We start from the raw sequence: 26,070 nt of genomic DNA, 5'->3' as shown, positions 1-26,070 counted from the left end.
CGTTTAAATTTACCGTTAAAAGTGATTTTGATGAACATTTTGAGAGTGTTATATCTGCTTGTCTTTTATCATATATTCACTATTGCAACTTCGGGTAATCCGCGCAATCTTCTTAGGCACTTTTGATCTAACTGCAATCACTCTCTCATACTCGAAATGTGCCAAGACCGAATTGGCACAACGACGCCCTATACGCTCTCTGACCAAAGCGCAGGGCTTGGTGGGTCTGCTTAGTTTAGGTCAAAAATAAAAAATCCATAGTTTTGTTCCAACCAGCTAACCTCCCGGCTTTGGAGACTGCCCCCTTTTTTGCCGGTTTTTAATAAACATCAATTTTTTAAAATGGGGATGAGTACTTAAGGGGGTTAGATTTTGATAAGTTCTTTAGTGGGAATGACACTGATGAAGACTGCACATTGTAGTCGAAATACGTATCTGTCATGGATACCAAAATTAATTAAGTGGAATTAAATGGAAGATAAACCCTTTTGCTGTTTTATTTAGCATTCCGCTAACAACCCAATTTCATTACTTCATTATGATGGCTACCAAGCCTTTGGGGATTTTCCTTATTAGAGATTTGTATAGATTTTTCTCCTTTAGCTTACTTAAATCTTTGGTTTTTATTAGTTAGGTAGGTTCCGATTCAACACATTGTAGTTTCATTTTTATACCTATGATCTTGACTTTTTTACCTAGGGGATGAGTACTTAAGGGGGTTAGATTTTGATAAGTTCTTTAGTGGGAATGACACTGATGAAGACTGCACATTGTAGTCGAAATACGTATCTGTCATGGATACCAAAATTAATTAAGTGGAATTAAATGGAAGATAAACCCTTTTGCTGTTTTATTTAGCATTCCGCTAACAACCCAATTTCATTACTTCATTATGATGGCTACCAAGCCTTTGGGGATTTTCCTTATTAGAGATTTGTATAGATTTTTCTCCTTTAGCTTACTTAAATCTTTGGTTTTTATTAGTTAGGTAGGTTCCGATTCAACACATTGTAGTTTCATTTTTATACCTATGATCTTGACTTTTTTACCTAGGGGATGAGTACTTAAGGGGGTTAGATTTTGATAAGTTCTTTAGTGGGAATGACACTGATGAAGACTGCACATTGTAGTCGAAATACGTATCTGTCATGGATACCAAAATTAATTAAGTGGAATTAAATGGAAGATAAACCCTTTTGCTGTTTTATTTAGCATTCCGCTAACAACCCAATTTCATTACTTCATCAATTTTTTATTTCTACCTAATCTCTGAAACCAATTAAAACACAAACGACATTGGGTACCATTTTTGAAATTTTAAACGTACAATAAAATGTTGTGATCATATTTTTTGAAAACTTTAAATGCAACTGTTTCAAAATGCCCCCACTTTTGTTTATTTTGATGACGCCAACGTGTTCAGTAGAGTTTTTTTACATAAGAATCACTTAACAAGAAAAAAAACAATATGTTTCGTTTAGGAGATATTGAATTTTAAAGATTACAATTTTTTTTAAATAATCAATTTTACCAAATTGCTTCGATATAGATATATGTATTGAAATCCCCAAAAACCGTAAAAATTTTAATGAATTTGGTTGTGATCTGGATTTGCGGAGAATTTTTTACGGTAGTAGCAGTAAATTTAAAAAAAAAATGCATGTGAAACGCAAGAAAAGTTGCATTTCGAAAATTTACACATTACTTATTTTTGCCCATTAAAAAAATTTTGTTTTCTGCATAGTTTTATCAATAGCAGTCTAAGGGTAGGGTAGAGCACTGATATCGAACAGAAGCACCAAATATGTTAATGATTTCGACGTGAACGCTTGGCCAAATTTGAGCGCTGAACTACTTTTTTCACCCTCTGAATATAAAAGGTATATACAAAGCCGGTATTTCTCTACATGAATACTTTCTTTCCGTTTCCCATTCTAACTTTATAATTCTTTCGAAAATTCAGATTGCCTCCAAATTCGTTCAAATTTGGCTCAGTTTGTGGAGACCCCATACAAACCAAGGAGAAGTGGGAAAAAGGGAGTTGTGACATACTATTCAAACTTGACGCACCCTAGTGCACACACATTCATGCTGCCACCTTTCAACGATTGTTGCCGGTAAGAGCCATTCAAGCACCCATATCAACACTTCTATTCATCGGACATTCCTCTCCAGTGCACCCACACGCGCTGCTGGTTTATAATAACATTGCACACGCACGCACCATCAACACTTTTGGTCGTACCTAGTTTAATATGGCTGGTGCGGTCAGATGGTGAAGGTAAACTCTAACAATTAGAGTGGGAATGCTAACGGTAGGATATTACGTTCGCGAATGAACTGTGTGCGCGATGCCTATCGGCAAGTTTAGTCTCAAGGTAAAGGACATTGAAGGCTATGCGGAACAAATTCAGGTCATACATGAGTTGTGGTTTATGAGCATCAGTGGCCTGAATGGTTACGTACCGGTTTAGCTAAGCTTCCTATGGCATTCTCATTTTTATTACGCCAATACATTACCAGCATGGTTGTTTTCCGCAACAGATGTCGCTAGTAAAAATAAGGTACGGTGATTTATTTTGTATGAGAAAACCGGAAAATGTTGATTTTTTTTTTAATTTAATTAAACCACCAATAAAAATATTTTGTGAACGCTAGCTTGTTGCATTTTTTTGTCAAAAGGTTAGACTACGACCTTACGTCTACGTCTAGTATTTGTATCTATCCAAAGTAGACAATTTTCCAGTTAAATTTTATTTGAATTTGAATTTCAGCCAACACAATCCGTCCATTATGTGGATCCATAATTGAACTGTACGGTGATTGTATCAGGTGAAAATTTTATTGCAACAAAAAATGGTTACAATCCACACCGTAGGTACACATAATATGCAAAAAAAGCATTTTTATTTCACACTGTGCTGTTTATTGTTTGGAATTCCTCGCATTTGCAGCACCATGTGATACTGATCGCCGCAACGCAAATCTAGCACTGCGTTCGTTGACAATAGATTAGAGGTCAACTGTTGTTTATTGCGGCTAGCACAAACCGACTATGCAGCCACTACGACTACTGTTTACAGCTGCATGGTAATAAAGGTCATCATCATCATCATCTGACAGCAATTTCAATTACACGGTTATTGGTTCCGTAAAATGATGGCAGTTTGTCATTTGCATAGAATGGTCATCACGAATGAAACAAGTACCTAATTGCATGAATGGTTTTGCGAATAATTTATATTCGATGGCCTTTGATAAACCACTAATCACAGATAATATCAGGTCTCTGTGATGCGTTAGAGTAGAAGCTGTTCATAGACAATAAAGTGCATCTTTGTTTCGACACGATCAAATCAAAATAGATGCAATGATCGTGCAACTTTCACCAAAGCTACCGTCCGAATGCTATCCCATCGACATTCTCTACTGAGTAGTGCAAGCTCAAGCATCCTCTAAGGAAACTACTTCAACCGACGTTGGTTCCATTAACCCGATCTCTGTACCCCCTTCATTGGGTATAGGTACTTTATTTAGAATTCACTTGACGCAATACAATGCTTTTGCGCGAATCGGCATTTACCTTGTCTTGTTTTATTTTCCCCTTGTATGTAGGTTTGTGTGCATGCATATCAGCGCGCCAGTAGGTATATGTGGCAGAGTATAGTGAACTCGATCGATTATAAATCGTTTAAAATAGCCGGGACCGGTTTCTACATGAGTTAGTATTTTACACGCTTGCTTGGGCTGTTCCTCTTTTTTTTAATAATAGGGTTGGTCACCATTATTTTTTTTGCCGTTAAGGCACCCTATCCACCATACGAGCTGGCGCAAAATTTTGTCTTGTCAAACTTGAATCTAGCACTTTGATAACTATAATGGTAGGCGGTCTTATTATATCACAGTGAAGTTTTTATTCGAGAAGTTGTGAAATAAGCGATTCAAGACAAACCAGTTTCGCGGAATTTTTTGCACTTGACAGAATTGATCCTTGTCTTCTTCGGTAGATATGTATCTTTGTTGAGTCATTGAATTTGTGGTCACCGTCCTCAAAAAATAAATCCATCAGTCATTAGGTACTCACGTACTCGCCCAGTGATGTGATATTAATACACAGTGATACTGCTAGTAAGATAGACTTATATCTGTTCTAGAGTATGTGATCCTTGTTTCCTTTGGTTAGTGTTATTAACATACAACTACAAGCAAATTGTTTGACCTGTTCAGGCTTTGCAATTTTGGTTATGGCTCTTTATCCAGATCGTATTTAAAATCATTATCAACAATATTGTTAAACCTCATCGTGATTGGCTCTCAGGATACTGTTCAAAACTTATGTTTGTATAAAGTCAATATCAGGGTGTCTACTGTTTCCTTTAATATTAAAAAATATTGGCTGCAGCTTCTGGGTCTGTTCTGAACCGTTTCCTTCAGCGTGGTAAAAGACAGGCGTGTTGATCATTGTCAACCAAAACCAAAGTTAGAACGATAATAGTGAAATTTAAAATTATTTAAACCTTCATCCATCTTTACCATTTTTTGTACAAGCACATATGTTGGATTATGAATCAAACTGAAGGGTGGCTGCAATGATTGCAGTTACTTTTCCCAAAATGAAGCACTGTACTGATCCACACTTCAATTATTTCCCGAAAGTGCAAAATTCAATGGAATCGGTTCTTTCATTCCGTGCTATTTTGAAAAAAAGTGACAGTAGTCATCAATCAAACGAATACAAAAATGTATCATCTGCATACGATAGTTGTGGATCTTCGATGACTAGATTCACGTCATTGAAGTAAAGTAAGGAGATCCACGGTATTAGGCTACTTTCTCGAGGTATGCCTGGCGTGATTGGGTAAATATAGAGCCGGCAATCACGAACGGTAGCCAGCAGCTGACGATCAGTGAGCAATGAGCGAATCTATCGCAGAAGTTTCCCGCTAACTCCAAGTTCGGCAATCTCATTGGCGTGTTTCAGTTTTTATCGAAGGCAGCTGACAAGTCAGTATATAAGACGACTGAACGCCGGAACAATCGGAAGTTAAACCCTGTTGCTCGTGCTGATCAAGACAGTTTCATTTCCGGTCGTTCCACCACTACTAATCTGCTGTATTGCTGCTTAGATACTGCTTACAATGACTAGTTTCGAGACTGCGTGACTCAACGACGTGAATCCTCGATTATTATTCACGTCTCGTTTGATTCCCCTTTTTCTGGATAGATTCACTAAAGATGAATATTCGAAATGTTTTATGCAACGGTATCAGAAGTCTGCTGAAATGGTTTTTCAGGAATACTGACGGGACACCAACGGGTGATCCGACAGAGGAAACCTACTCGACGTTGATGCCAATTGCACCCAGTGTTTGATCGTAGAGTGGGCCATAGCTACAAGGGTAACGTAGGGTAAGACATTCCATTTAATGCACCCCTGGGGTAAAATGACCCGCGCGGGTTTTCGTTGGTTTTCCGTTTTGAATTCTGGAACTGTATGTGCAGAAATGCTAGTTTAAGTACTGAACTAGCAACCGCTCGTTACATTCACGAATTTAAAATGAGGACTCATGTACTGTCTATCTGGCACACTTGTCAGAAAACAACCCAAATAACAATTAGGGTTTTATGAGGGTACTATAGACCATTATTTAGACTTGTTGAATGCTTTACAGCACTCAATGTTACTTGGAAAGTGAAAGGGTGGAATAAGCAACTTTATCGTTCAACATCATTAACGATAGAAGGTCGGATTCTCTGCGTAATTCCAAAAGAACTTTGACTCAGTGTGTTCAAGTCTACGGATTTATCCGTAGATCTCGGGATTTTTAGATTTTCTATGGATCTACGGACCGACCACACGTGTGGGCACACATTTCCGTATCTACTGATCGTAATCTAGGAAATTTTAACAACACTGCTTCGACTGCGACTTGAGTATGATCTGAATCCCTCGTTGATAGCATCGACGGCTAACTCGCTTCAACTCATGATTCAGCGATCAGCTCAGTGATGTCTCAGCGTTGGTTAATTTCCTTAACGCTTCCTTGGGATTTCAACTTTCGCAATTCACTCGTCTGACAAGAAAGGCATAACTCCTTCCGATGAACTAGCTCTCTTTGGAACTTGCCTGTCAATGACATCCCAAGTAACATTTCAAGTTTTATCGTGGTTTTAAAATGTTATGCAAGTCTAAATCATGGTCTTCAGAACCCTCATAAAACCCAAATTGCTACTTGGGATATGCCAAGGCAGGTGAGCAAGTTTTCGCAGCGGTGTTAATATTGTCTAAAAAGTACGTCTACGATAATATGATTATCGGCTGTCCGCGATAGTGGAAGTGTGGATGAATGAGTACAGTATGTACAACCAAAAGAGAATGATGATGAACTGTCTTTACTGTAGTGGAATTTCTGTATTATCACGGCTCGTTTTTTTCACCCTCCGTTTATATAACTCTCGGGTTTATCACAAACAATGTTTCGCATATATCACCAATTGAATAAGTAAGTTGGAAACTTATATGTATCATTGATTAATCAATCCAGATATGTAATTAAAACAAAAATATATCATCAATCTACTGCGAAACATCGTTAGCAAATGTTTTCAATGGTTAATTGTTATTATGCATAATAAACCGCTTTGAATTTTGGGTTCTACACAGAAATGGGTTAAGAAGAATTCGTCGGGCAGAACTCAAAATACCGTTCGTAATAGGTCTGTTCCCGTACTTGTTTTTCTGTAAGTTTCCGAATAGAAAAAAAATCAAATGTATGTTCCTGTACTTTATGCAGCATATTATTTTTTACAGCAACTTACAGAAAGTTGCAGCTACTTACAGCACGAGCAAAAAACAAGTACGGGAACAGGCATAATGAATTGGTTTCTAGCCTCATGAGGAAAAATCTCGTTATACACACTTAGATTTTTTTTTACCGAGAATCCAACAGCCGAGCCTTCGGCAAACTTCTTGAATTATGATTTGATTATTGATTATGAAGAGAAATAAAAGAAGTAGGATACAATTTTACAAAATTGTTTTGACTTGGGACTGCGTCTTTGTGGACTATACTGTGGTGCAAATCCAAAGAAATGTGTGACGAAATAGTGTCAGGTTTTAATCGCTTATAACATGGTCATTGATGAAAGAAACTCAATTTTAATTACACCATTTTATTCAGATTGAATGTAAGATTTGTTAGGTATAAATAAGATAGTTGTTTATGAATGGTTAACTATTGAAAAATGTTCAAAGTTTTTAGCAGTAATCAACCAATTCGTGCTTTCTCGCTATGAGAGGACAATGAGGCGAGCCGTTTGTTTACTTTTTTTCTATTCATTGACCTACAACATCAAAATATAAAAAAAGGCGGAGCTTAGAGTGCTAATCTAAATGCTTAAGTAAGGGAAACAGAGAAAATTTGACTGCAGTCATCATTTGACTGCGAAGTGCTGTAAAAGGGTGTTCGTTGCGTTGTACACTGAAAAAAAAATAACTAACTCAGAGAGTGAGTAACTTTTACTCAGTTGTGAGTCACTTTTACTCATCCGTATGGAAACATTTCGCATGAGTAACCTACGCTTTTAAAAATTTCTCCATACGAATGAGTAAAATTGACTCATCCTCTGAGTAAGATTAATTTTCAGTGTTAGAAAAAAAAAGTGATTCAGAATGCATATGGCCTATTGGATGGTCAAGCTCAGTGTGCAATTTGCACCAAATTCCTTGTTTTAACTTGGCAGCACAACCAGAGAGCAGGTTGCTGTATTCAGTGAAATTATTTGGATGAACAATACCATACAGCGCTAGTGTCACTTTATTCAAAAGCCTTGCTTAAGCAGTCTACATTCACTGAAAATGAACGAAATTATAAGCTCGTGAAATGATTGGTCCAGAGATAAATTAAAAATAATGTCTGCATTTGTGTTAACCAGGTACACAAGATTAGTCAGGACATCGTAGAATACCTTGGTTAGTCTGTAAAACATAAAGATCTGAATCTATACCTTTCACGACAAAGTCGAAGTACTTAATTATCTTAGAGATAAATCGTCCAGCGTCCAGGAAATCATCATTATCCTGAGTTCAAATCTAACTGCCATACGTTCACGAGTGTTCCAAGAGTGTTAAAGTGACTTTAATAATAATAAAAAAAAAGATCTGAACTCCAGGCATTTTGAAAAACCTAATAATAAAAACCAATGATATTATGGGGCTTCATTCTATAAGTCGAATTATCGTATACCTTGTTGAGTCTGCAGAACTTCAAGACCAGATCCGGGATGATTTTGATAACCCAACATTGTTTTTTTTTTTAACAAAATTGATAACTTTAAATGATGTAATGAACTCAAAATGCTCAAAATCAAAATAGTTAACCTGTAAAATATCTCCAAAATAATTTAGAGAATTATAAATATTTTGGTAACATATCTTTGTATCCCAGAAAATGTTATTTGCCTTATAGAACTTCAAGATATAAACTCCAGGAAGATTTTAAAAACTTTGAATACTGCGATTCTCCTGTTCAGGTAACTTGTTTTGATATATCTCGATTACTTTTTCGAAGAGTCGTATCAGTTTTTGTAAACAATGCATTTGATCGTCGATTTGGCTTAACAGCACTTGCAGGTGGACACTATCTGATGGTAGTGTTAGCATGCATAGGCGAGCTACCAGTTACGCCAAATCGACGATCAAATGCATTGTTTACAAAAGCTGATACGTCCCTTCGAAAAAGTAATCGAGATTTGCTTTTTCCGACATCTAACTACAACATTTAGACTCATTTTTTGCAGGAGACTCTTTGATTTTATACGAATTCATGATTCCATGAGATGTTGGAGATCTAGATCATAAACATATCAATACAAATCTCATCTTATTTTTTTTCAAATTAGACGTATTATAGAGCAATTCTGTAGCAATTCTGCTGAAAAAATATATGATTATCTATAAACGGTTATTTTTGGTCGCCTTTTTAGTTTAAGGCAGCGGTGATTTTTGGGTTGGGTTTGTTTTTTAATAACCGGGAAAAAACCGGGAATTGAAAACTTGGATTTTAGTGGAAACCCTTGACGTAATTTGTTCTACCAATGTTTTGGTATTTAATAATGACATCTTGTTTACGGAAAATGGTTGCACTAGGTAAGACGTTATTCCTGTAAATTACGGAAGCACCAGGCAACCAGGCAATCGACCATTGAAATAAAATAAATCCTTAAGGAGTCCCAAAATGGCCGTCTTGATGGCTGATATGCCCTCTCTTCAAGTCTTCTAAAGTATACCTCTGCGACACTGTTGTAATATCGCTGATGAATGTTTGGTGAGAACTGATACTTGTGCTCCTTAGATTTCAAGGTGATAATGAGATAAATCAGAAAGAAGGTTCACACAGTGATACACCTTAACAAGTCTAAGTGGGTACTAGCCATAGTGTGTGGGTTCGATGACCCCCTTCCATATTCGACCACAGGCCCGGAATGACTATGGTGAACGGAGGCAGCAAATGGCTAATGTCTAAGACGGATAGCATAGTAAAAATTCCTATGTGGACTTGACGTGATGACATCTTTATTACGGTATATTGTCGCACGAAGAAGAACGTCATTTTCAGAATATCTAAAAGGATACTCGCCACAACGATCCACTTCCGCAGATACTCCCCTCCAGATACATGATTTCGTATATTTTTTGCAGCACCGGTGTCGGCCACTTGCGAATGCAGGTCAATTGGGGCGTGGGAAGCAAATTGTTGGGTTGTTATTCCCTTTCTTGGAAGCCAACAAGTCCTCTCCACACCCACGATCATCATAGGATGATTTGGTAAACAATTTTATAAGTCATGTTGTTATGTTTAGAAAGAAAAACATATCGATGCTGCCAAAACAATTATGTAATGTAGAGGAATGGGATAGAACTCTCGGCCGTCTGTCCAGTAAGTAAAAACGGTCGCCACTAGGCCACCGAGCCCCATACGTAAAAACAAACCATTGAGATTGACAATCGTTCAAGCCCGCCATAAAGCTATTCAAATGAAACGACGTATCCGGAAGTTATCGTTATGTGCTCGAGCCCAAATCCGAAGATTTCACTTTTTCAACGCGTTGTTTACACTTCTATAATAAGAAGGAACCTGTTGCATGCTCAGTAAGCAATATGATCGCTTCTGTACTAGGCGATTGAGCTCCTTACATCATTATTTTGTTGATGGAAACTATTCCGTTCTTCGTTGTCTAGCTGTAAACTTAAAACGTAATACTACTGAGTACACATCCAGAACTGCTCTATAACCAAAACGGTGACGTAGGCACGAGATCATAATGCGAAACGATGACCTGATATATTTCAAGTTCAAGGTCTACGCTCCATCTCGAAACTATTCTGAAGTTACTAGCCGGAAGGGTGAGGTAAATCATAACATGTCTATGACGTCTACCAACCACACACAAAACCAGTTTGAAAAGTAAAAATTAACTACAACCAACCAGCACAGTGTTAACTTACAAAGCTCAAAAAGCAAACAAATGGCTGCGAGTTTTTTTGACCTATATCTTTTCGCTGTGCTGAAAACACTCTTAAAACTACACATTACTTTTTGCGGTAGAACTATCATCTCATATCATCGTGATCATAGGTAGCAATCAAAGAGTTCTCTTCATCGCCGAGCTTTCATTGCCGCAAAACTGAAGAAGGGAGGAAAGGGGTGTGACTCGACTGAGCATCCATTCAAGGTTGTCTGCTTATCCGATAGGTTTTATTTACACTCACTGACCACTCGCTGTTAGCCAGCAGTCCTTATTGTATGGTTTCGCTAGACATAGTAATTTTTATGCTGAAGTTGTAATACAGTTTTGGCCATTAATCAACTCTCGCTACTACTACATTGGGTCGATTCGAATTGTCCCCATGTGCAAGTTTGCGTGCCTCGCGATGCTCAGCGAAGCAAAGAAGAGAGGAAGTAATTCCAAGTTCGCAAAACAGGTCCAACCTTCATGTATGGTGAAGTGGGTTATTCCAATCGATTGTAGTTCAACCAAAGCACCTCGCTTCGCTGATTTGTGACGTAGATTTACTGGGAAATTTTGTGTGATATCATGACGTATAAACAAATGTGAATTAGTGTCGGCAAATTTTATCTTTGTTTTGACAGATCGGCTAATTTGTACGTTAGGTGCGTTATGGAAGCGTGCCGAACGCGAATCGCAGTCTTGCGTTTGCACCCAACATTTAAATTGACTGCAAAATTGCAATATGCATAAAGCAAATACCTAAACAGGAATCAATTGGTTAAGGCACGGTCCCGGCGTAGTGGTTAACATCCATACCTCTCACGCCAAAGTCACGAGTTCAAGTAACATCCCCGTACAAGTCGCGAATGTCCCAAGACTGTCAAAGTGACCATAATAAAAAAAATCATCAAATTGGTTTGTGAATGCTCATGGCATTTTTGCAATGAATAAATTCTAGGGTGTGCCCATCCATCCGGGAAAACCAGAAAAGAAACGGGAATTTGGAATTGCCGGCAAAATACTGGGTAAACGCGGGAATGATCATACATACTCATCAATCAATTTTATATCACATCAACAAGTACATTCACTGACGGAGTAGGCTCTGCTCTGCTGGTTTTAGATTTAACTGTCACGTTTTTGTTTCGTATCTAATTGTTGGTTTGCATTTTCACTTTTGGTCGGTAAATTTTAGTCAACCAATAAATTTTCCAATAAATAGTGTTCGTTAAATTACCGGGAGGTGATTAGTTGGTGGGATGTATATGATTATAAATCATTTACTAAGGCTTATTTTCCTTTATTACTAAATGCGTGCCAGATTTAGAAGCATCGAGTTTTGAGATCTGAAATTGTGTTTACGGTACCGTTGTCCATCTAATAACGGTAGTGCTAACAGTGTTACCTCGGAATAGGCGTGACTCGCCAGCAAGGGTTGAAGCGGTTTTTACTACATTTGCTTCATTGTTGGGCGCGACAGTCTGTTTGTATTCGTACTCTCATGCTCTACCGTCGATTCTCTCACACAACATAAACGGTAGAACAACATTCGAGTAAAAAGAAAATTATCAAATAACTATCATATGACATTTTTTTATTATAGTCGCTTTAACACTCTTGGGTCATTCGTGACTTGTCCGGGGGTGAGATTTGAACTCGTGACTTTGGCTTGAGGGGTATGGATGCTAACCACTACGCTGGTGTCGCCTCATATGACATATATGATTTTGTACTAATTCTACAATTTTGTGTAAATTAATCCATTTCTGATCATAAATGTTATTACTAGGACATCGTTGCTTGCTATGTTCAGAGTTCACACAAGCACAACATCAGCAGCTCTTATTATGAGAAAAACTAAAGTACATACATTCGTGACGGTTTTCGGCGACAATGTCGTATGACAGTGCCTGTCATATGACATTTTAGTTTGATACTGTAGTTTTGCAATTGTAAGAGGCAAAGGCAGCCGATTATCACAGAAAATGCGTCGACTACGGTGACCGCTTACAAGACTGCTCGCCCGACATTCTGAAATGGGCTGCTGGATCTGCAATAAGCTATCATCTTCTAACACCCGGACTAAAGCTGCTTACTGGTCTTACTAGTCTACTTCTGTAATACCAAAATTGACCAGTGACTAAAAGTGGCGCTCGACTGGACGTACATAAAAAGAGAACTATCGTCACATAAATAGCTTATATTTGCAAGCAAATTTTTTTTCATAATATCACTGCCGAACAGTGGGAGTTAGATTGAATTTACATTAACACTACTCTCTACTCGTATCTTTCTTGCACTCGTAATCTGTTCGGGCATCGTCTTGTGGATTTTGTCGTTGTTCCTGACACGATACCACGCACTGTTAGTTTTTAGAGTTTTCTTTGGTTGTCATTGCAGAAATGTGAAGTAGTTCCAGTACCAAGCCTGAGCGAGACAGTCCCTAGATGAATTAAAGAATTAATTTCTGCCCTTTCTGCTGGTTAGTACAATATTAGTTGTGTGCACAATATTAGTTGGGCCATCGTAGAATACCTTGTTTAGTCTGTAAAACATCAGGGTGTACATAAAAGTTCTACGGATTCGAATAATAAAGTAGGACATCGCACAAAATTTTATTGGGAATGTAGAAGATTAAGATCTAAGATCCAGTAAAACTTGGAGAACTCAAAATGCTTTGTAATTTTAACTGAATATCAAACAGGATATTATGGGGCTCCACTAAGGTTTACCCGTTCTTACATTTAGTCGAGTCATATATCTTGAAAAAATCAAGAACAGATCTCCGGGAGGATCTGGAGTATAAAAAATAAAATAAAAATTAACACAATTACTCATCTGAAATGATGTTCTTAGGCTCCGCGAAGTGCTCAGGGGAGAAATCGACAAGGTTTCGACCAACCTTTTAAAATATATCCAGGACAATTTGATGAATCATAAAGATATTGGTAACACATCTTTGGGTCCCACAAAATGTTATGTGGTTTAATTAAACTCACAACTTCGAACAAGACATCGTATAATAATTCGTTGAGCTCGTAGAACTTCAAGATCTAAACACCAGGATGATTTGACGAACTTTAACGTGTTATTGAAAATCCCATATCATATTGTTCTGCGAAGTAGACGTATTGTAGAGCATTTTTGCCGATGGCATTATATGATTATCCATAAACGGTGATTTTTAACAGCTGATGACGTGTAGGGCAGGTGAGCAGTTCCAGGCTAAATTAAAAAAAATGATAAGCAAATTTTAGATTTTACCTCTCAGAATTCCATGAAACTTAGCATGATTATTCGCTAGGGACAATGCACCACGTTTGTGCTGGAATTCGGGCATTTTTACTCTCGCCTACTTTTTCAAAAAGGTGTATACGATATTTTTCAATAAATCATAGCACGCAAACGACTCATCTAATCGAAATGACGTCTGAGACGAAATTGTAGGAAACTGAATTGCCTTAAAAAAATACACGCTGTATAAACATTTCAAATTTCGTTAAAAAAAGAAACTGTTAAAAACTTCAATAACAAAAAAGTATATTATTAAGATTTTTAAACTTATGTTTGTTTGAAAGCTCATCAAAATGGCTATCTTTTCTGAAATGTACACAATAGACACTTGAATATAGACCTACACCGTACAACATAAACTTTTAATTAGTTTTTTTTCACGTTCAATTTATGTGAAATGTGCAAAAGAAACGATTTTCTGGACTAAACAATATCACGCTGAACAATGCATTGGGCCCTAAGTATCATTGACAGATTCTCTTCGCTATTATCTAGCTTCACACAGCTATTATCTAGCTTCAAACGCGACAAGAAACGGTTCTGTACCAAAGTTATTAACGAAAGAGAAAGTCGATGAAGAGAATCGATCAATTTCACTTAGGACCTAATGCATTGCACTATGGGCAAAAATGGGTCCAAAATTACCCAAAATTCAATATCTCAACAGCACGCTGAATTCCGGTCATGAAAAACGTTTTTTCCGAAGGGAAATCGTCCGGCGAATCGATTGCACGTGATCCCATGGACCGGAGAGCCTTGTAGGTATGTGTTTTGGACCATTTTACCCCATTTTCCCCTACTGTTTGGAGGAAATGTTTTTTTACAGCTCTATTTTTCGTAAAACATAAGCACTTTATGCATGGTTTTAGAATACTATGTCTTCAAACAACAGTTCATGAGATATTAGGGGAATACGGGGTACACTCTATGGGGGAGTGTTGAAGTTGCGTTGTTTGTTATAACCATTAAACGTAAACGTTTCGCAATATTCTGAACTTATTAGATGACCGGCATTCTAGTGGTGTTCTCGGTACACATGATTGCCATCTTATATTCAGTGGAAACGTGGTCGTTTTATTTATGATTGCGATCGGATGTCGTTTAAACAGTAAACTATGAAATGTTATGGATTTCGCGAGCGTTCATAATTACCGGTAAGATTGTCAATGTATTGCTACTGATTGTAACTTCAGATGTCCAAAGCTTAACACTTTAAATCGTTTGTTGTGGTTGCGTTTAATGAGTAGTATACTGCCGGTGGAAGCATAACTGTCCCATGTTCTATGGAGCATCCATATACCATGGGACAGTTATGCCTCCACCGGCAGTATAGCTCTTCGCTAATATAATTGTTGGTGAATACCCGTATGCCTACGAGGAGTGAGAATTTTAAAGTATTGGTTAAGGGCTTTTCCTAGTGTGATTCATAAATACATAACGTAATTTCCAAGTAGAAAGTAGGTAGTGCTTTCCTTTAAAAATGATTCATTATTATTCAGACAATAATTTTGGTCTAATAATCACATTAAAAGCATAAATGATGGCTTCGGCACCCAATAACTGTTTTAAGCAAACGAAATATAAACGTCAATTTCATTGTATTTTACCATCAAAACACTTGACTGAATGTATTCAAACGATTCCTTCGCCTTTCAGCTTCAATCTGATTACATTTTTACGACTGATTAAACCTTTTATGCCAGGTTTTTTCTTTAAATGAAATACACGCACTGCAAAATGCAGCCAAATTCGTGTTGCCGATAATAGAACAGCTGATTGCCGATAATAGTCACAGTCACATGAGGAGTTTGGATTACAACGTGTTCAAACCGTTTTTGACAATTCTATCGATTGGAATGGACAGATAGAGTGCTAAAAGAGTGCGGACGCTGCTTAGATTGACAAGAATACGTAAATTCCTCTAGCAGGGTTGAATAATGAATTTGATGTTATGCAGGCGCTTTATCAAATGCCACATGTGCCATTAATTATTGTTAAGGTACAGCTGAATACTTTAACTTAGTCTAATGACAAAAATCATTTTGTATTTAGATTTACAAGCACTTCATCACACAGTTGAATGGAGCATTCGATCAATCAAAGTTCCGTATTTGAATAATCCCATCACTGTCAGTCACGTACGAATCAGGTTTTACAGAGATGAACATGCAAGTTGAAAAAACCTATTGCAATAATAATCAACTTTTGCAGCAGAAACACAAGCCCAGCAGGCATTATGAACACACAGTGGATGATTGCAGTATTATCCGGCTTTTCGCAATTTTTCTCAATGAACTATTGAGTTTGATAAGGAACGTGCAATTTGTTTTGAATCCTGAGTCATGCATACAATTATTAACCTCTCAGTACCTATAGGTGCTCCCGGGAGGTTGACGAGTCTATCAATGTTTGATTCGCTTCTCATGATGATTCGGTGCATTATCACTTTGCTGTAAAAATAAAGTTTGTTTTTGCTTGTTCTCTGTTTGAAGCACGCACAATGTTTAAATATGACTTTTATAAAAAAGTGAATGTACATAACATTTTATTCTGTACGATCATAGTTTAGGACCTCTAGTTTCATAATCTGATTGATTTACAATATATATAAAAAATCTAATATTTTGGTTTTTTTTGTTTACGGATAAGATTTAAGATGGTTCAAAATAACACTAGGTCATGAAACCTGGAGGCTCACCCTCTATTTGGTAGGTGCTACAACATACTTTTGTATGACGGATACTCTGAAATATTTGATTTAGAGCTCAAACAAGATATCAATGAAACGTTGAGGGAATGACGTCTCCAATAGAATAAATATATGTTTTTAATTTCATTGTATCGGTAATTTCCTCAACTTATCATTGTACTTATTATTTTTTTTTTGAAGTGTACTTGTACTTATTATTTTTTTTCCTCATTAGAAAAATATTTATAGAAATGAAACAAGTTGCAAAATAGTTGTAATACAGCGTCATTTGAACAATTTGCTCTTAGAATTTCCTTACAATTCTCTTCTGTTTTCCCTTGAAAGCTACGTATCTCACAACTACTGACCGCATTCTCAGGGGTAACATTATTTTTGGAGTGGCTTTTTTACATGGGCTGTAGCAAGACAACTGTCTGTAGACTGTGTACTATCCTCGTTGTTCGACTTGATTTAATGCTCTAATTTTACTCAACCTGCCATTTTATGAAGGGCCAAAAACGGTTTCGGTAAATCCGTGGGAAACATCGCCCACGTGCATCCACGAGAATATCCTTCCAGCCACAGGATCATACAACCGATCAAAAACAGTCCATCCAACAGGAGGATGTCCCAATGAGAGGGAAGAAGAGCCCACCCTCTTTTCACGAAATGTTAAAGACAGGGAGTTGGCATTTCCACTCTCCCCATCCATTTCGGTTCAATCGGGTGCCATGGTGGACCGTTCCTTACCCAGCATATAATGTTTCATATCATAATGGAATGAAAGTTACGAGAAAATAAAGGAAAGATCTCACCCGATATATTGCAAAAGAGTCCATGACATCACGATGATTTCGAAGAGCTCCAATAGATATGCTGCCGCTACTTCTTCAACCGGTGTTAAAAACAGCACTCTCGCCTTTCGGTTCTCACACAGCAGTGCAAACCCCATCAACCACGAAACACACTCTAGCTGCTCCAACTAGAGGGATCTCTGCAGAGAAAAAAAAAAGACTGCATCCACTTTCCATCACCAATCACTCGCGACACAACGGCTTCAGTTCGCCAGTACACGGTCTGTAAAGCTGGGTTTAGACAGGGCAAGTCAATTGATCAAGTCAGTTGAATTCAACTGACTTGAACGCGAATTGAACGTGTAAACCATGCCATTCAACTGACTTGATCAACTCACTTGAATTGAAAAAAGTTGAACCAGGCTCAACTTTTCAAGCCAATTGAATTCAACTGAGTTGATCATTTGACTTGCCTAGTATAAACCCAGCTTAAGACGCACCGCCAGCTTCTCACCGGCCGAATCAACTCGCGACCAACGCCGAAATCAGAACCTACAACTCCAGCGACCGAAAACCCACGCATCTTATAGCGGCCACGGAACACTTCGATTGCATTTCTGAAACACAACCTCAACGCACAAACACGACGACGACAACATTCGTCCGAGAGGCGGATCGCCAGCAGGCACAAACAAAGGGAAGACAAAATGAACACACAGAACACGGCACGAGCTGAACTGCTAACGTTGAAAGCCAAACACGAACTCACGCGGCTTTTTTACATGGGTTTCCCCCAAAAGTGACTTTTTCCGAGGACCGTTTTTAGCAATTTCTTAAAAACGATGCATATTCAACGACCTAAATCCAATTACATTATCCGTTTTGGAGTCAGGTCTGGTCAAGTCTGGGAATTTTTCGGGTTGAAAACTGGTTGTCGACTACCTATTAAACCCTGGAAAATCAAGGAATATCGGGAAATAATTTGTTTGACATAAACAATCAGGGAATCTCAGAGAATTTCATTCAAATTCAGGGAAATATTTCATATAAGTATGACTGACTGCTACTTTCTAACAACTTAATTACTCGGTGTGGTTTGAAGATGATTGTTCATTTCAAATTTTGAATAGAGTTACGTTGCTGCATCCTTGATGCTGCATTTTTGCAAGTTGAGCAAAAATTACTCGATGGGTATTTCGATGATTCTGGGTCTGATATAAACTCAGCTCCCACTAGCTGTTGGCACATTCCTGAGTTGAACTGAGATCCTGAGGGTTGATCCAATTCCATAGTCGCTAGACGTTGTTAGTTGTTGCAAAATGTAGAGTAGATTGGTGTGTCTGCTCGATCCAGCTGTGTTCAACGAAAATCAATCCTTTGAGCGCATTGGAGCACCTTTGAGTAAATGCAATAATGGTAAAGAGTTAGAGAACATGATGATTTTTTTTAATGCTTGTAGTTCTTGTGCTCTTAACAGCCTGATTAGCTCAGAGATTCAGCTAAATGAGAATTTAGGGTAATGGTCTTGCTTGGACGGTTTTTTTCATTGCTTGGGGTAACACTTTATGATTGAAAATGATTCAAAGATACGTAGACAAGCATTGCTTCGACAGCATATAGTGGCTAGCTGCGCCGGTGGTGTAGTGGTAAGCGTGATTATCTCTCACCCCAGCAGGCCTGCACACTAAAAAAATCTGAATTTTACTGGTGATGTAAACATCCATGCATGCAAACATTTATGCATGTAAACTTCCTTTTCACGTAAACTAGCAGCTTGCAAGAAATGTTGCAAACAAAGGTGGAAAGTTGAAAACAATATATGGAATATTGCATGACTTGTCTCATAAATTTACACGATTTATAATGTAAATTTGTATGATTTATGACGCTTCATTTATGTGCATCATAGTAACGGAAATTTACACTACTTTTTTTTAGCTGTGTGGGTTCAATCCCAGTCGGCGCCGCCGGGATGTTCTGAGGCATAACATCTCTGATCACCCCTTCCTTCGGATGGGAAGTAAAGCCGTTGGTCCCCGGTTCATGAGTTGATGGGTCGATAGGTAGGGTCCAGGTGTGGGAGCTGCCTCCCTGGCGTCGCGTCGGTAGCATTTGTGCTCAGCACGAAAAACAAAAAAGAAAAAAGCATATAGTGGCTTTATTGAGTATTCTTGCTCTTCATTTTAAACCTGATAAGCTAGGAAAAATAGCTTATCATAGGGTGCCCAGTTAACTGAGAAAACCAGAAAACCGGGAAAAAGTCGGGAATTCGAAGTCACCGGGAAAAAAAAACCAGTGAATTTCGATGACAAATTGGGAAAAAATTACATAATCTATTTTTTTAATATAAAATAAGATTTTAAGGTCTTTGGAATATTTTGACCTGGTATCATGAGAGAATATCTGGGAGATGTGATTTGAAATGTTGGACAGTATGTGATTTTCAGAATAGTACCTGGCCAACCTGAAGTATTGAAAAAGTATCCAGAAGATACTTTTTGGACATGGATATCTTAAAACACGTGAAGGTTTTTGGAATAATGTCTGAGCTGCCTGGTATCATATGAGAGAATATACACTACCCGTCATAAGTGATGACTCGCGTGGAAAAGTATTGCAAGTTTAGCATCACCCAAGAAAAGTTTATATTTTCACTAAAATTTGAACAAATTCACTTTCTGCAACACTTTTCTAGTCTAATTAAGAGCTTTCTGATTGTTTACTACAATAATTTAACAGTGATACAGTGAGTTTGTTAAAATTTGAATAAAATTTCTTGTGTGATGATAAAATTTTTTAGGTGATGCAATATTCAATTGAGTGTTGCAATACTTTTCCATGCGAGTCATTACTTATGACGGTTAGTGTATGAGAGATGTGATTGGATTGTTGGATATTTTCGTTATGATACCTGATCAACTCAAAGTCTTGAAAGAGTATCCTGAGGTTATCATGGGTATCTCTGATCACCTGAAGGTCTTCGGAATAATTTATGAGCAAACTGGTATGATGAGAAAACATTTAATAAACGTGATATAAAATTTTGGATAGTTGAAGATCTTTAGAATAATACCTGATCAACCTGAAGTCTTGAAAAAATAGCAATCCGACTTCATGGAGATCTTAGAATATCTGCAGATCCTTGGAATAATTTCTGAAAAGCCTGGTATCATAAGAGAGAATATCTGTTTGCTGTAAAAGACGCAACTGCTTTCATAAAGTTCTGTGAAAATCCATGCATTTCCACTTTTATTAAATTACATAGGATAAAATTACAAAACCCAACTGTAACCCATGACAATTACATGAGATTTTCGACATGATTAAAGTGCATCCTCTTGGATGTAATATTAAAATTTATGTTTTGATGTGTAGGAACGTATTTTTTTTCACTTTTAAGACCACAATTAAATTATGGACAGAAGTAAATCAATGAGCTAGTTATGATTTCATATAATGTGAATCCTGCACAGAACATGTGAAAAATAACATAAAAATATGATTATGCCATCGGCGTCAAGGAATTCAATAAAAAAAATAAATAAATAGCATTGATTTTCCACCTGAAAAGCTCACAACTACCACTCACTCATCTGATCATATCTCAAAAACTATTCGTCCAAATCATTTGCCCTTGGAAACACATCAAGTAGAAGAGTTTTCCAAAGTGTGGGGAAAATTTAGGCCCAAAATATTAAGAAATAAAAAAATCCCGCCCATGGTGAAAATACCCTATTTTTGATTAGCCTGTTTACTGTAGTTACTATAACAAAAATAAAATGTGAGTACACCTATAAGAATCTACATTAAAAAAAATCCTTCAAATTAACGTTCGAAGATCACGAATAGCTAATTTGGTTGTAGAGTAATCTCTTCTGAAAGATGACATTTTTTTAAATCCCGAAAATCCAGGGTTGTAGCCGAGAGGCACTTCAGAGCAAAATCAAAAAAGGTGTTTGTTCAAAATGTCAAAATAAGTGTTTTGGCCAAGTTTGGCTCAAATAGGTGACATCGACAACAGGTGGTGTACCCACTTGAGCTGGAATGACCCATATAACACAGGGATTTTCGAACATGGAAAATAACTTTCGAAATGTCGCTTTTGGCAATGAGTTAAATTCAACTCGGCAAATGGTTCACAGCCTTAGAAGTTCGTTCTTCTTCTTTTTTTTATGTTTGCAGTGACATCTGTAACTGTAGTAAATAAGCGCTAGTGTAAAGAAAGAGAGAAGGATTCATTATTTCCATTTAATTCCACAACCTTTTTGCTTATCCTTGACTGGAGTATGAGCACAAGACACTAAAGAAGTCTGCCCATTGTAGACGAAATACGCGTATCCGTCAAGGATAAGCAAATTAAATAATGGAATTAAATGGAAATTACTAATACTTCTCTCTATCTCTTTCTTTATATGGAAGTAGATACTTAGGGTTTTAGCGAAGACAACAAATCAAGAAGACTGGTAACTCTTCTATTTTTTTATACGGACGCTATGAGAAAGGTACAACCGCGTCATCTGCTGCTCAAAGGTAAATGCTTCGAACGAATTTGATAGCAAAGATAACATCCTCAGAAGAAAGGTTTGTGTATTTGCTCATTTTTCTATGCGTTACTTCCACCTTCGCTCAAGTGCAGCGGTACTGTATCTGTCGCTTGGATTCTGGCAAAGTTGCCAGTCTTCTTGATATGATGTCTTCGGTTTTAGTCAACAATTCTACGTGCTCCAAAATATTTGATGAGCTTTTGGAGTAGGTGGCACTGTGGAAGTCTACTATAGGTAGACGTATACGCATATAATTTCAAAAGATAAACAATAAGCAATTTATAAGGACATTAGGGGCGGTTCATAAACTACGCATACCGTTTTTGAGATAGTAGACAATCGCCAATACATTTTTTAAAAATTTGTATGGATCGTAAACATTTGCCAAACCCACCTCCACTCCCCCCCTAAACTGTCTACGTGGTTTATGAACAGTCCCTTACTTCATCCACTTCATAGGCGAACCATTAAGAGGTTCGATTTATCAATTCTAGGAACTAAAATATGTCCTATTTCTGTTATCTTTCTCATTACAGACTACCACGAAACAATAGCCAAAGATTATCGGTAAAAAGTTCTTATCTCGTCCATCTAAATCAAAACTACCCCGTCATCAGTACGTCATCAGTAAATTAAACACTCGCGTACCGGCGAATATTCGATTTAGATAAGCAGCAAAATACTTAAATCATCACCCGATAGTCATTGATTCTCATTATCTAAATGATAACAATCAGTGAGTCAATGATATTCGTCTTATCCGAGAAGAAAGCAGACCGCTCTTATCAGTATTAAATTTTGAGTCTCGGACGCGTGCTCTCTGACTCGCCCTCTCGCTCTCTATCTTTTCGTGTCTCTCAACGAGGGTCCGCGTGTCGCCGCCGCCACCGCCGTCGGTGTATGTTTATTCAATCACTTTGAGCACTTTGGAGCCCCACCACAGGCCCCATTCCTGCCGCGACTCAACCTACCCGATGCGGCGAAGTGATGTTGTGTGAGTGTGAACGCGTCGTCCGCGTGAATAAATATATACGCGATCAAAAAGCCGCAAGCCAACCAGTCCAGTGCCGGCCGCGTATGAATCCAGTCGCAAAGTGAATTTCTGCTGCTATACAAATCGGAAATACCACATGCTGATTGTAGCAAGTCCCTTTTAGTGTGATATAACTGCAAGGGGAACAACATCAACATATATAGTTCCCTTTTCCGTCTGTTTACACACGTCCGATACGAGTTTCATCATCTTCGGAAAGGAGAAATTGAAGAAACAGACGCGACCAAAAGCCGCCTGGAATCCGCAACCGCATAGCGTCAAGTTGTGCAATCCGTGTTTTTTTTTAATTATTGAAATCCTAGATTATTTTCTCGATTTTTGAGAAACTTGCTAGTGATAGTTTTTTGTGTAGTGCTTAAGTTTCGATTAGTGTGTCCATAATTTACACCCGTTGTTGAGTTCAACGTTGTGCAACTCAAACCACGACAGTCTGCACTCCGACCGTAGAAATTGCCATAGTTCAAAATGAAGGATATCATCGCCAACAGGAATCTAATCAATAAGGATACTATCTATAAGGACGTTGTTATCATTGGTGAGTACCTAGACTAGCGAATTGCACAACAAATATGTTTTCACACAGCATTGTTTGATATGCCACATTGCCCATGGAAAACTCTTAGAGATGTAGAGAGAAATTTGCATGTCATTGCTAATGGAACGCGTTCATTCATGACGCCGGGACAGCCCCAAAACGAAACGTGATTGGAGCTAATGGTTCACGTTGAAAACGGCAACTTTGAGATACGCAACCGCGAAGAGGAGAAACAAAATATTCGTACACCTTAAGCACAACATTGTAGGATACATTTGGACGGTGTCCGTTTGTTGTTTTAACTATCCGGAACCAAACTGCTGAGTTCAGTGTTACTGACATATATTGTTGGATCTACTTTGGATGGTCTATGTTTCCAAGAATAGTACCATAAAATAATAGCGGGAACAATCATGTGGGATTAAGAAAGATTTATGTAGCGCACGGGATGGTCGATAGAGTCCGAGTTTATCGGGTGCTTTATGTGTGTAACGAATTCCGAGCTCGGGAGATAAGGCGAAGGCGTGTTTGTCGGGTGGTAGTGGACAGTTTTGGTCGACTGAATGTTTGGGTTGCGCAATTCTAACTTGATTTATTGTAGAAACGCTTCAAAGCTGCGGGAGCAGTTACTGCTTACGTTAACGTCCGTTTGATAACAGAGCTGAAGGCTCAATACGTTGTTGAGGCAGCTATGAATTAATTCAACTATTTTAACGTCAAAAATTACGATGAAATTAGTTTAATTGTTCGAAAACGGTTGAACAACATTTAGACTATGTACTTGTACCTATTTGAAAAAGCTTTTCCAAAACCTCAAACACAATTTAAATTAAAAGCGCTAGCTCATGCTACAATCAAATGAGCTGAAATCTTCAGAGAGTAGTTTTCTTACCGCAGCAGATCCGGGTTCAATCCCAGTCGAGGTTGTTGTGATTTTCTGAGACGAAACATCTCTTGTCATTTGGGGTGACCCCGGCGTAGTGTTTAGCATCCATACCTCTCACGCCAAAGTCACGAGTTCAAATCTCATCCCCGGACAAGTCACGATGGGACAAATTGGCTTGACGTTGTTTTTGCATTTTTCATGTTCATAGTCCGTAGTTTTATAATATAATATGAAAGTATATGCCAATTGATTTTGAATAGCATTGTTACTGCAAAATGGACTAAAATCCATATGGGACTCTTATGCGATTATGGGCAGTATAGCACTTACACCATTAGACATAGAACATTGGTCTCATCAGCAAAGTTGCATCAAGTAAATTGTTTTACAATTTTGCTGTACATAGCGCAGGACAATCTCAAATAATAAATAAAACCCTGAATTTATCCACCTATGGTGTGATCTGACTCTTTTTAATAAATAAAATGTTGACCTACTTCCGAGGTGGTATCAAGAACATGCACACGTTTTGGTCAATGTGATCCCAGATCCCATTGCAGTTTGTTTCAGAGTTCACATGAATTTGTATTTGTCGCAAGATGTGTGTTGGCTCTAGTTTGAAACAGGCCGCTCTCTTGTGGTTGGATCCGGATGTGACCATTATAGTCTGGGACACTCGATATGTCCCATTCCGACTACGATCTTGTTTTTGAATTCTGATGCAATTTGATGTGCCGCATGATTGGTTTTTGTCCTAGTCATAGTTGATTTAGAGGTACTACCTTTAAAGGTACTGTTTGAAAAAAGTTCAATGCTTTGAAATTTAGTGAAATCTTATCCCAAATCATTGTTGAAATGTTGAAACGGACTCCTCTCAGCAAAGTTGTTCATGATAAAGCTTTCTATCTTTCTCGCAATTAAATAGGTTATGGGTCATGTTTTGATCCCACTTTTGATGAATAAATTCCATTAACAATCATTTCCTGTAATTTAAAAATTGTCTAGAAAAAATGGCACATCTAGCGTGACTCTTATATTTTTAAACCGCAGTAAATGTGTAAAAATAATATGAGGGTACACACATAGAAATAACTATTTTTACACGAGACGTAATCCATCTTTGACGTAAATTATGGAACGTAAACAAACATGTAAAATTAAGTGTTCCCGAACCGATACAGACGCAACTCAAAGAAAAGTACGTTTTTTTTTTAAATCTCATTGCTGCTACCATATTTGAGGCATTTTAAATTGTTTTAAAATGCAAAGGTTTTCAATATTTCAAAGGTTTGCATTTCATGAGCCTTTTTTATATAAAAATTAAACAAGGAAATTTTATAACTTTATAGTTTTTAACTATTTTTTTTATAAAATTTGACTCTATATTACTTTTAAAATTTTATCATATATACACTACCGGTCATAAGTAAGGACTCGCTTGAAAAAGTATTGCAACACTCATATTGAATATTGCATCACCTTGAAAAGTTTAGCATCACCCAAAAAGAATGTGAATACTTGGGGTGATGCTAAATTTTTCAAGGTGATGCAATATTCAATATGAATGTTGCAATACTTTTTCAAGTGAGTCCTCACTTATGACCGGCAGTGTATTTTTCCTAGAAGGCGTCATTTCGATCAGAAGTGATGTTTTCGTGTTACTATTTATTGAAAAACAAAATCTTCAAAAATGGCAAAATTTTTGCACAAATGTGAATGATCGCCTATAACAAACTGTTGTTACAAACAATTGTACCAAGTT

At 37.5% G+C, this 26,070-nt stretch overlaps 1 protein-coding gene across 3 annotated transcripts in view; it reads left to right on the top strand.

Moving 5' to 3' along the window:
- LOC135708270 (oxidative stress-induced growth inhibitor 1-like) overlaps positions 1-26,070 on the top strand; it is a 60,103-nt gene that overhangs the window by 11,285 nt on the left and 22,748 nt on the right. For all 3 annotated transcript variants that reach the window (XM_065230272.1, XM_065230270.1, XM_065230271.1), the window contains exon 2: positions 22,370-23,422. In XM_065230272.1, the coding sequence (XP_065086344.1) occupies positions 23,353-23,422 (70 nt within the window). In that variant the 5' untranslated portion in view covers positions 22,370-23,352. The remainder of the gene's footprint in view (positions 1-22,369; positions 23,423-26,070) is intronic.

Source organism: Ochlerotatus camptorhynchus, unplaced genomic scaffold (assembly GCF_037179485.1).
Source record: "Ochlerotatus camptorhynchus isolate MF236.1 unplaced genomic scaffold, CSIRO-AGI_Acam_v1.1 ptg000329l, whole genome shotgun sequence".
Lineage (NCBI taxonomy): Eukaryota > Metazoa > Arthropoda > Insecta > Diptera > Culicidae > Ochlerotatus > Ochlerotatus camptorhynchus.
This window is presented reverse-complemented; position numbering and strand designations above follow the sequence as displayed.